The 12,791-nt window shown below is 44.3% G+C and overlaps 1 protein-coding gene across 1 annotated transcript in view; it reads left to right on the forward strand.

Moving 5' to 3' along the window:
• LOC125483690 (disintegrin and metalloproteinase domain-containing protein 12-like) overlaps positions 1–12,791 on the forward strand; it is a 191,229-nt gene that overhangs the window by 138,150 nt on the left and 40,288 nt on the right. The window contains exons 13-14 of the mRNA XM_048599959.1: positions 1,953–2,370; positions 3,612–3,720. Coding sequence (XP_048455916.1) covers positions 1,953–2,370; positions 3,612–3,720 — 527 coding nt within the window. The remainder of the gene's footprint in view (positions 1–1,952; positions 2,371–3,611; positions 3,721–12,791) is intronic.

Consider the following 12,791-nt stretch of genomic DNA (forward strand, 5'->3'; position numbering starts at 1 on the left):
GTGAATAACCTCACATTTATCCAAATTATACTGTATCTGCCATTGATTTGCCCACTCACCCAACCTGTCCAGATCATGCTGAAGGATCTCTGCATTTTAACATTCTTCACTGTTCCTTAATAAAAACAGAAAGAACTATGGATGTTGTAAATCAGAATCAGAAACAGAAATTGCTCAAAAAGAACTGGAACAGAACTGAGGAAGGGTCACCAGATGCAAAACATTATCTGTGATTTCTTTTCACAGATGCTGCCAGACCTGCTGAGCTTTTCCAGCAATTTCTATTTTTGCTCCACTGTTCTTTGGTTGTTTTAGCAATTAGCAGAGTTTCCCAGTTTACTGTGGACAGTCTCTGGCTCATCCCTTTAAAGTTTGCCTTTGATGAGAATCAACCATGTTCTGATCAGTATATGACAAATGCTCACCATCAACTGGGTCACTCATTAAATCAGGTTCATTTCTCATGATGAGATCCAATATTGCTTGTTCTCTTGTCACATTTGATAGAACAGAATCCAGACAGTGTGAAAACAAGCCATTTGGTACAAAAAGTCCACACTAACCCTCCAAAGAGCATCCCACCCAGACTCTCCCACCACCCTATCCCTGTAATCCTGCATCTTGTATGGCTAATCCCGTTAACCTATACCTTTCTGGACACTATGGACAATTTAGCATGGCTAATCCACCTAACCTGCCCATCTTTGGACTGTGGGAGGAAACTGGAGCACCCAGAGGAAACCCACAGACCGAGGAAGAATGTGCAAACTCCACACAGACAGTTGCCCCAGGCTGGAATCAAACCCAGCTTCCTGGTGCTGTGAGATAGCAGTGCTAATCACAGTGCCACCCCAGGGCTGCAGGGTTTCCAAATGAGGTGCTGTTCTTCCAACTTATGCTGAGCTTTGCTGGAGCACGACAGCAAGCCTGAGACTGAAATCAGTATTTGGGCTGCAGTCATTCACAATTTATCTTGGTGATTTTGATGTGGGGGACCAAATATATTTCCAAAATTGCAGATAATATAAATACAAAGTAACTTTGAGAAGATTTAGTGAGTGGGCAAGAATATCACAGGTATAATAGAGTGAAATATATGAGGTTATCCCCTTGCATCGGAGGTACAGATATACAGGAGTCTGTCTTAAATGGTAAGAAGTCAGAAAATGTAAATACAAAAAAAATGGGTCACATCAGCAATAAGTCATCAAAGATTAACATGCAGATGTAGCAAAAAGCTTAGAAAGCCAGTGGTATGTCATAGAACACGTGAATAAGTGGAAAGCCATTCAGGACTAAGATGAGGAGAATTTCTTTTACATAAGGCTTGTGAATCTTTGGAATTCTCTATCTAGATGACTGTGGAACCTCAATTCTTAATTATCTTTCAAGATAGTGATCTACTGATTTCTAAATACTAACCAAGTAAAGGGATATGGGGATAGTGTGGGAAGAGGCATTGAAGTGGCTGATCAGCCATATGTGCATTGGAAGGCAGAGCAGGCCCAATGGGCTGAATGGCCTACTCCTGCTCCTCTGTTCATAAGGTTTGGGATGATGTGATGATGTTAGCGTGACCTCATGCCATCTACTATTCCTGTGAAACAGTATCAGCTCCACCTTGACCAGTTACTATAGTCATACTATAGTCATACATTCGCACTTTGTAATCCACCATTGACTTGATCGAAGATGGCAGCAGAGTAGGACTCCTGAGCCAGAGCTCAACCGTCCCATCTGTTTCTTTCCATGTCTTCTTTTGCTTCTTTCTTCTTGCTGCCTCTTCTCAAGCGGCATTGGCGATGTCCGAGGTGAAGCCAGCACGATTCCAGCCTCACGAGCCTTGAGCGAAGCTAATGCAGACTCTCAGCCTCAGCACAGACTCTCGGCCTCGAGAGCCTCAAGGTGAAGCCCTGTGTGGACTGGAGATGAGGTCCTGGCGCAGTCTGTAGGGAAGGTCTGGGAGCGATCTAGAGGGATTTGGAGGGAAGGTCCCGGAGCAATCTGGAGGGAAAGTCCCGGAGCGATCTGGAGGGAAGGTCCCAGTACAGTCTGGAGGGAAGGTCCCGGAGCAATCTGGAGGGAAAGTCCGGGAGCAATCTGGAGGGAAAGTCCCAGTACAGTCTGGAGGGAAGGTCCCGGAGCAATCTGGCGGGAAGATCCCGGAGCGGCCTGGAGGGAAGGTCCCGGAGTGGCCTGGAAGGAAGGTCCCAGAGCGGCCTGGAGGCGAGGTCCTGGCGTGTACTGGAGGCAAAGTCCCGGACAGGTCTGGAGTCAAGGTCCTAGAGCAGACTGGAGGTGAGGTCCTGGAGTGGTCTGGAGGTGAGGTCCTAAAGCAGACTGGAGACAAGGTCTCAGTGAGGACTGGAGGTGAGGCCCAACATGGTCTGGAGGACAGCAAAGGCTTGTCTACTCTGTCTTCTCACCTTAAAGGACTATAATTCTTTGGTTTTTAAACTTATTCCTAAGATTCTGTACCTCGGTACCGTTGTACTCAAGATGGCACCTTAAGTGGCGACTTTGAAGATTTTTCACTGCACTAGTGAGCACATGACTGTAAACCTAGTTCAGAAAAGTCAATTGCTCGACCAGCTTCAGCCAGTTGCAAAATGCATCAAATATCATCTTTCTTTATAAATTCAAACCATGTTGTAACCAATGGAGGAGTCGGACAAGGAAAGGGATTATTTAACCCCTCCTAATTCGGTTGTGACAATAGTGATTTTATTTTTGAGACATTTGTCTCTGTCCATCACGAGTGCTACGCTTTCTGTACCTTCCTGATCCACTCTGCCAGCTTTTAGGCTAAATTAGTACAATAGGTGGAATGGTGTTGACAAGTTCATGTGGCCACATATCCAAACTATCATTAAATATGTATTTCCACCTTGTTAACATTACCTATCCCCTCACTTCCCTTAACTCCCCTGCCACTGTTACTCAAGTAAGGACTACTCTAACACAATCCAAGTTGGTCTCTCACATTCTATTCTGTATTAACTTGAGCCATGCAAAATTCTGCTGCTTGTGTCCTAATTCTCATCAAATGTTGACCGCCCACTGCTCGTGTACCTGCTGACCCACATTGGCTCCTGGGTAAACTACATTTCAATCATAAAATACTGCTCATTGTTTTCAAGTCACTCCCTGGCCACTCACTATTTTTGTAATCTCCTCCATGGCTACAATCCTCCAAGGCTTCTGTACTCCTTGAATTTCCACTTCTTGAACATCAACTTTTAATTGCTTTACGATTATCAGCTGTATTTTCGGTTGCTTAGACCTGAAACTTTCATGCCTCCCCTCCATCTCTCCATCTCTTGTTCTCTCACTGTTCAACCCCTGCCTTAAAGTCAAACTCTAGATCTTTGCCTAAATAACTCCCTATGTGACGCAGTGTCATATCTTGCAGTGTTTTATATTGCACATGTGAAGCAACTCGGTATCTGTGGTAGCTGTCAATATTATGTTCTTTCAATTTCAGAGTCTGTTTCTCTGAGATATGCATTCTCCCTTACTCTGTTTCCTTGTCACAGGGGGATAGGCTGGCAAGGAGTGATATAGACCAATTCTGGAAAATATTTTTAACACTCCTATTTTCTCTCTTATAGGAGCAAGATCTGCTGAAGATGTTTGTTATGAAATTACAAATAGAAGAGGAAATGAAAATGGAAACTGTGGCAAGGATAACCACAATAACTTCATAAAGTGTCTTCCTCAGTAAGTTTCACTGAAAATCCAGCTTGTTTCGAATTGCCAGCAAAGCAGGAACTTTAGAACAAGTGGAATTAAAAATTATGCTTTTCCATTTAATTATGTTTTATACAAACAAATGATAGATATTTGGCCACAACATTAAAACAAATTGAAAAAAAATTGATGTTTTCGGATATTTTATATCAGCCAATTCAGAGATGCTATGACACAGTTCTGAAGCAAATAGGACTTGAACCCAGACCTTTGGATCCAGAGATTCACTGGAGTTTAGAAGGATGAGAGGGGATCTCATAGAAACCTATGAAGTTTTTTATATAGAATCCCTACAGTGTGGAAAAAGGCCATTCAGCCAAATGGGTCCATGCCAAACCTCTGAAGAGCATCCCACTCAGACCCATCCCCCTACCCTGCATTTTCCCATGGCTAAACCACCTAGCCTGCACATCCCTGAATAGATCACCCCACGGAAACCCATGCCGACACGGGGAGAATGTGCAAACTCCACACAGACAGTCGCCCGAGGGTGGAATCAAACTGGGTCCTTGGCGCTGTGAGGCAGCAGTGCTAAGCACTGAGCCACCGTGCCACTGTGGTTTCCTCCCACAGTCCAAAGATAAGACCATAAGACATAGGAACAGAAATTAAGCCATTCGGCCCAATGAGTCTGCTCCGCCATTCAATCATGGCTGGTAAGTTCCTCAACCCCATTCTCTAGCTTTCTACCCATAACTCTTGATCCCCTTGATAATCAAGAACCTATCCATCTCAGTCTTAAATGTACACAATGACCTGGCCTCCACAGCCTTCTGTGGCAGTGAAGTCCATAGATTCACCACTCTCTGGCTGAAGAAGTTTCTCCTTATCTCCGTTCTAATAGGCCTCCCCTTTACTCTAAGGCTGTGCCCTTGGGTCCTAATCTCTTCTACAAATGGAAACATCTTCCAAACTTTCACTCTGTTCAGGCCATTTAATATTTTGTAAGTTTCAATTGGATTCCCCGTCATACTTCTAAACTCCAATGAGTATAGTTCCAGAGTCCTGAAACATTCCTCATATGTTAAGCTTTCCATTCCTGGGACCATTCTCGTGAACCTCCTCTGAACCCGCTCCAGGGCCATTACATTCTCCCTGAGATATGGGGCCCAAAACTGTACACAATACTCCAAATGTGGCCTGACCAGAGCCTTATAAAGCCTCAGTAGTACATCCCTGCTTTTATATTCAAGTCCTCTCAAAATAAATGCCAACATTGCATTTGCCTTCCTGACTACTGACTCAACCTGCAAGTTTACCTTGACAGAATCCTGGACTCGAACTCCCAAGTCTCTTTGCACTTCAGGCTTTTGAATTTTTCCCCCATCTAGAAAATAGTCCATGCTTTTATTCTTCTTGCCAAAGTGCATGACCTCACACTTCCCCACGTTGTACTCCATCTGCCAGATGTGCAGGTTAAGGTGGATTGGCCATGCTAAATTGCCCATAGTGACTGGGATGTGCAGGTTAGGTGGGTTAGCCATGGGAAATGCTCTTCATAGGGTTGGCGTGGACTCCTTAGGTCAAATGGCCTGTTTCCACACTGTAGGGATTCTATGAAAATTCAAACACGACGAGTCAGGTTGGATGCAGGTAGGATGTTCCCGATGGTAGAGGATTCCAGAACCAGGGGTCATTCTTTCAAGATAAATGGTAAACTTTTTAGAACTGAGATGAGGAGAAATTTCTTCACCCAGAGAGGGGTGAGCCTGTGGAATTCACTGCCACAGAAGTGGTTGAAACCAAAACATTGTGTGTTTTCAGGAAAGAGTTCAATATAGCTCTTGTGGCTGACAGGATCAAGGAATATGGATGGGGGAGAATGGGATTAGGGTAATGGTTCGATGATCAGCCATGATCCTACTGACTTCTGCAGTAGCCCGAGGGGTCGAGTCGCCTACTCCTGCTCCTATCTTCTATTTGGAAGACAACTATGGTCCAGAAATAATGTGTTCTGATCTAAGTTTGAAGTGCAAAGAGACTTGGGAGTTCGAGTCCAGGATTCTGTCAAGGTAAACTTGTAGGTTGAGTCAGTAGTCAGGAAGGCAAATGCAACGTTGGCATTTATTTTGAGAGGACTTGAATATAAAAGCAGGGATGTACTACTGAGGCTTTATAAGGCTCTGGTCAGGCCACATTTGGAGTATTGTGTACAGTTTTGGGCCCCATATCTCAGGAAGGATGTACTGGCCCTGGAGCGGGTTCAGAGGAGGTTCACGAGAATGGTCCCAGGAATGGAAAGCTTAACATATGAGGAACATTTGAGGACTCTGGGACTATACTCATTAGAGTGTAGGATGAGGGGGTATCTAATTGAAACTTTCAGAATACTGAATGATCTGGACAAAGTGGATGTTGGGAAGATGTTTTCATTTGTAGGAGAGATTAAGACCCAAGGGCACAGCCTTAGAGTAAAGGGAAAACCTACTAGAATGGAGAAAAGAAGAAACTTCTTCAGCCAGAGAGTGGTGAATCTGTGGAATTCACTGACACAGAAGGCTGTGGAGACCAGGTCATTGAGTACATTTAAGACTGAGATGGATGGGTTCTTGATTATCAAGGGGATCAAGGGTTACGAGTAGAAAGTGGGAGAATGGGGTTGAGGAACTTATCAGCCATGATTGAATGACGGAGCAGATTTGATGGACTGAATGGCCTAATTTCTGCTCCTATGTCTTATGGTCTTAACCAAGGATCTGGCTACTTTAGATCTGGTGATGTGTAATCTGGCAAGTGAACATAGGCTTCTTGGAGAATGAGGCAAGGGAAAATAATAATGGTGAATCAGGATTTGGCAGAGGAGTTGAATAAATACTTTGCATCAGATTTCACAGTAGAAGACAAAAAAGCAGTCCAAAATTACTAAATAATCGAGGGGCAGAAGGAGGAGACAAAATAAATACAATAATTACCTCTTGAGAAAAAGTGCTAAGGAAACTAAACTATGACAAAAGAACGATAAGTTCCCGAGATGGACCTGATGGGATGCATCCTCGGATATTAAAGCAATTATCTATAGATTTTGTGGATGCATTGGCAGTAGTCTTCCAGGAATCCTTAATTCCTGGAAAGTCCTCGAGGATTGAAATGCCACCAAAGAAATACCTTCATTAAGCAAAATTAAAAATCAGGCAACTATAGACCAGTTAATGTATTGGGAAGATTTAGGAAACTAAAGGGAACATACCAGAGTCCATTATAAAGAATGTAATAGCAGAGCATTTACAAATAAATGGTATGATAAAGGAGAGTCAGCATGGCTTCACGAAGGGGAGAATCATGCCTGACTAATTTACCAGAATTCCTTGAGTAGGTAAAGGGGAATTGGAGGATGAAATGTATTTGGATTGTTAGAAAGCATTTGATAAGGTACAACACATAAGGCTGCTTAATAAGAGCCCATGGAGTTGGAGGTATTATGTGAGCATGGTTTGAGGATTGGCTGACAGTTAGGATAAGGAGCACATTTTAAGATGGCAACCTGTAACTAGTGACACCACAGCAATCACTGTTGGAGCCACAAACATCTACGATAGAAATGAGTGACCTTTGCAGTTGTCACAAAAATAGGTGGTAAGGCAAGTAGACAGGGTGATACAAAGAGCACTTTGGAAGAGTTTAATGTTATTTAAATAGAGAAAGAAAGCTACAGAATAGAAGGATTTGGAAGTCCTCAAACAAGAATTACAGAAGTACAAGTAAGCGAGGAGGGGGAGTTGCCCTTTTGATAAGGGAGCATATAACAACAGTGCTTAGAGAGGATATTCTTAAGGGGTCATCAAATGAGGCCATATGGTTAGAACTTAGAAACAAGAAGGGGATGGTCACTCTGTTGGGACTGTATTATAGGCCCCCACATAGCCAGCGGGTACTAGAGGAGCAGCTGTTAGAAAGATTGCAGATACCTATAGGAATAATAGAGTAGTATTTGTTGGGGATTTTTATTTCCCCTGTATTGACTGGGCTACCCAGAAGGTAAAAGGACCAAAAACAGAAATTGCTGGAAAAGCTCAGCAGATCTGGCAGCCTCTGTGAAGAAAAGAAATCGGAGTTAACGTTTCAGGTCTAGTGACCCTTCCTCAGAACTGATGGTAGCTGGGAAATGTTGGTTTATTTGCAGAAAATAGGGAGAGCGACAGGGTAGGGAGTAAACAATAGGATAGAGCCTGAATAGTTGTTAGTGGGGTCTTTTAGAGACTAACAATAGGTAGTGTGTAGTGGCAGGCTATGTGATAACAAGGCATGGCGTGTGGGGTAGGGGCCTGGGACATGGGAGAGTTTAGGCCCTAAAATTATTGAACTAAGTATTGAATCCAGAGAGCTGCAGGGTCCCCAAGTGGAAAATGAGGTGTTGTTCTTCCAGCTTGCGTTGAGTTTTTCTAGAACACTGCAGCAAGCCAGAGACAGCGATGTTGGCCAGGGAACATGGTGGTTTTTTAAAGTAGCAGGCAACAGATAGCACAGGGTTTTTTTTGTGAGCAGAATGTAAATATTCTGCGATGTTCCAACTCTTCCTACCTTGATTCAGCCTTCTCTCCCCAGGTCCAATCCCTGACCACATACATCTGTAATTCCTCTGACACTTTACGCTGATTTCAAAACTTCCAGTTTGTACATCCCAGCCGGCTCCTCTTTATCATGGACGTTCAATCCCTTTACAGGTCCATTCACCAGGAGGGTCTTAGGGCTCTCCACCTCTTCCTGGAGCAAAGGCCTGAACCGTCCCCACCCAATACGACCCTCCTCTGCTTGGCCAAGCTCATCCTCACCTTCAACAATTTCTCTTTTAATTCCTCTCATTTTCTTCAGGTCAGAGGGGTGGCCATGGGTATCTGCATGGGCCCTAGTTATGCCTGTCTCTTTATGGGGTACATGGGACATTTCTTGTTCCACTCCTATTCTGGCCTCCACCCACAATTCTTTCTCCGATATATCAATGATATCATCGGTGCTGCTTCCCTCTCTCAACTGGAATTGGAAAAGTTCATTATTTCGCTTGCAATTTCCACTCTGCCCTCACTTTCACCAGGTGTATCTCCGATTCCTCCCTTCCCTTCCTCGACATCTCTGTTTCCATTTCTGGTAATAGACTGGCCACTATTATCCATTATAAACCCATTGACTCCCACTGCTACCTGGACTATACATCCTCATACCCTGCTTCCTGTAAAGACTCCATCCTAGACTCTCAGATCCACCATCTCCGTCACATATGTTCAGACGAGACCAACTCCGACAAGGGAGCCTCTGAAATGTCCACCTTCTTCCTCAACTGAGGATTCCCCAGCACTGTTGTTGACAGGGCCCTCAACCGGGTCTGACTCATCTCCCACACTTCCGCCCTCACCCCTTCTCTTCCCTCCCGCAATAGCAATAGGGTTCCCCTTGTCCTTGCCTAAAATCCCACCAGCATCCACATCCAGAAGATCATCAAGTGCCATTTCCGCCACCTCTAGTGAGATGCCAACACTATACACATATTCCCCTCCCCTCCCTTGTCCGCCTTCCACAGGGATCATTCCCTCCGGGACACCCTGGTCCACTCTTCCTTCACCTCCAACACAAACACCCCACAGCCCCATGGCACCTACCCCTGCAACCAGCGAAGGTGCAACACCTCCTCCCTCTCCACTATCCAAGGGCCCAAACATACCTTCCAGGTGAAGCAACATTTCACCTGCACTTCCCAGAATCTAGTTTACTGCATTTGCTGCTCACAGTGTGGTCTCCTCTACATTGGGGAAACGAAGCGTAGACTGGGTGACCGCTTTGCAGAACATCTACATTCTGCTCACAACAAAGACCCTGAACTACCTGTTGCCTGCCACTTTAACGCACCACCCTGCTCCCTGGCCAACATCTCTGTCTCTGGCTTGCTGCAGTGTTCCAACGAAGCTCAACATAAGCTGGAAGAACAACACCTTAATTTCTACTTGGGGACTCTGCAGCCCTCCGGACTCAATATCGAATTCAATAATTTTAGGGCCTAAACTCTCCCATGTCTAGCCCCCTCCCCCACACACCAGGCCTTGTTATCACATAGCCTGCCACTACACACTACCTATTGTTAGTATCTAATAGTCCCCATTAATAACTATTCACCCTCCTGGCCAGATTGTTATCAACTCTGTTGTCTATCCAACTGCTCTTCTCTCTCTTCAGGATCTATCTTCTCCCTATCCCATCTCCGTCCTTATTTTCTGCATATAAACCAATGTTTTCTCAGCTAGCATCAGTTCTGAGGAGGGGTCACCAGACCTGAAACATTAACTCTGATGTTTTCTTCACAGATGCTGCCAGACCTGCTGAGCTTTTCCAGCAACTTTTGTCTTTGTTCCTGATTTACAGCATCTGCAGTTCTTTTGGTTTCTATTGAACAGGGTACCAAGGGACAGGATCAACCAACATTTGTGTAGTCAAGATCTGATTAGGGATAGTCAGTATGGATTTATGCGCGGGAAGTCATGTCTGACAAATCTTTTAGAGTTTTTCGAAGAGGTAACCTAGAGGATGGATGAGGGTAGGGCAGTGGATGTTGTCTCTACGGACTTTAGTAAGGCCTTTGACAAGATCCCACACAGCAGGCTGGTCATGAAGGTTAGATCACATGGGATCCAGGGACAGCTAGCTAATTGGATTCAAAACTGGCTCAATGGTAGGAAGCAGAGGGTGATGGTTGAAGGTTGTTTCTCAGACCGAAGGTCTATGACTAGTGGTGTGCCACAGAGGTCTGGTGCTGGGACCTTTGTTATTTGTTATTTACATAAATGATATGGATGTGAATGTACAAGGCATGATTAGTATGTTGGCGGATAATAGAAAATTAAGAGGTATCGTCAATAGCGAAGAAGGTTTTCAACAATTACAGAGGGATCTTGATCAAATGGGGAAGTGGGCTGAGGATCGGCAAATGCAATTTAATACAGATAAGTGTGAGGTGTTGCACTTTGGAAATTCAAACCAAGGTAGGACTTATACAGTAAATGGTAAGCTCCTCGAGAGTGTTATGGAACAGAGGGACCGAGGAGTACAAGTACATAGTTCGTTGAAAGTGGCATCACAGGTGGACAGGGTGGTGAAGAAGTCATTTAGCATGCTGGCCTTCATCAGTCAAGGCATTGAGTATAGGAGTAGGGACGTTATGTAGCAGTTGTATAGGTGGTTGGTGAGGCCACACTTGGAGTATTGTGTGCAGTTTTGGTCAGCCTGTTATAGGAAAGACATAGTTAAACTGGAAAGTGTATAAAGAAGATTTACGAGGATGTTGCCAGGACTAGTAGGCCTGAGTTATAGGGAGAGGTTGGCCAGCTTAAGACTTTATTCCTTGGAATGTAGGAGAATGAGGGGTGACTTTATTGAGGTGTATAAAATCATGAGGGGCATAGATAAGATGAATGCATAACGTCTTTTTCCCAGGGATGGGGAATTGAAAATGCGAGGGCGTAGATTTAAAGTGAGAGGGGATATATTTAAGAAGGACCTGAGGAGCAAAGTCTTCACGCAGATAGCAGCGTGTATATGGAATGGGCTGCCAGAGAAAGTGGTTGAGGCAGGTTCAACAGCAACATTTAAAATACATTTGGATAGGAACATGGATGGGAAGGGTTTAGAGCAAGTTGGACCAAATGTGGGCAATTGGAACTAGCTGAGTGGGCACCATGGTCAGCATGGAACAGTTTGGTCTGAAGGGCCTGTTTCCATGCTGTATTACTCTCTAACTCTAAGAATTACAAAAAGTGTCAAATTTCAGTGGGGAATAGAGAAGGTAAATGGAAGGTTTGCAAAGTTAATCGAAATAAAAAGTATGGACCATAAGACTATAAGAAATAGGAACAGGAATAGGCTGTTCAGCCCCTCAAGCCTGCTCCACCATTCAATACATTCATGGCTAATCTGACATTTCCTGTCCTTGCCCCATAACCCTAGATTCTTTGACTGATCAAGAATACATCTATTTCAGCCGTAAATAGACACAAGGACTCTGTGCCCACAGCTCCACATTCCATATATTCCATCTGAATGAAAAACATTTTCCTCAGATCCCCTCTCAACCATTCAGTCCACACTTTAAACATATCCTTTCTGGTCTTGGACACATCTGCCATGGGGAAAAGATTCTCATGATCTACCGTCTAAGCCTCTCATAACTTTGTATACCCCAACCAGATCCTCCCTTAGTCTCCTCTGCTCGAAGGAAATTAATCCCAGTCTACCCAATCTCTCCTCATAACTGAGAATTTTCATCCCAGGCAACATCCTGGTGAATCTCCTCTGCACCCTCTCCAGTGCAATCACGTCCTCCCAGTAGTGTGTCAACCAGAACTGCAAACAGTATTCCATCTGTGGCTTAACCAATGCTTTATTAATTTGTAACAAAACTTCCTTGCTCCTATATTCTACGTCCTGGCTAATAAAGTCAAGCATCCTGTATGCCTTCTTCCCTGCCCTGTCTAACTGTTCTGACACCATCAAGGAGTTATGGACTTGTACATCAATATCTCTATGTTCCTCGGTACTCCCCAGGGACCTACCATATACTGTGTTAACCTTCCCTTATGAGACCTCTCAAACTGCATCACCATGCCATTACTCTGCCCAATTTGCCAGCTGATCAATATCAGACTGTAGCCGCAGACCAATTTCCTCACTATCAACAACAACAATTTTTGTGCCATCTGCAAACTTACTAATTAGACCATCTACATTCACATTCAAGGGGATTGAGGGGAAGGTAGATGTTAGGCCCAGTAAGTCAGAAAGGAAGGATAGGCAGAGAAAGATAAATGGACACAATGGTACTTATCGGCTGAAGTAGGTTTATTTCTACACAAGGGGTATTATAGGTAAGGCAGATGTGCTTAGAGCCTGGATCACTACATGGGTGTACGATTTTGCAGCTTGGTTGAGAGAGGCAGGACTGGCTGCTCAGCATATCAGGGATTCATTGTTTCAGATGAGGTAGAGAGGAAGATAAAAGAGGTGGAGGAATTGCATGACTAGACGGGATTGAGGTTCATAAGGAGGAGGTGTTAGCAATTCTG

Source organism: Rhincodon typus, chromosome 1, assembly GCF_021869965.1.
Source record: "Rhincodon typus isolate 14 chromosome 1, sRhiTyp1.1, whole genome shotgun sequence".
NCBI lineage: Eukaryota > Metazoa > Chordata > Chondrichthyes > Orectolobiformes > Rhincodontidae > Rhincodon > Rhincodon typus.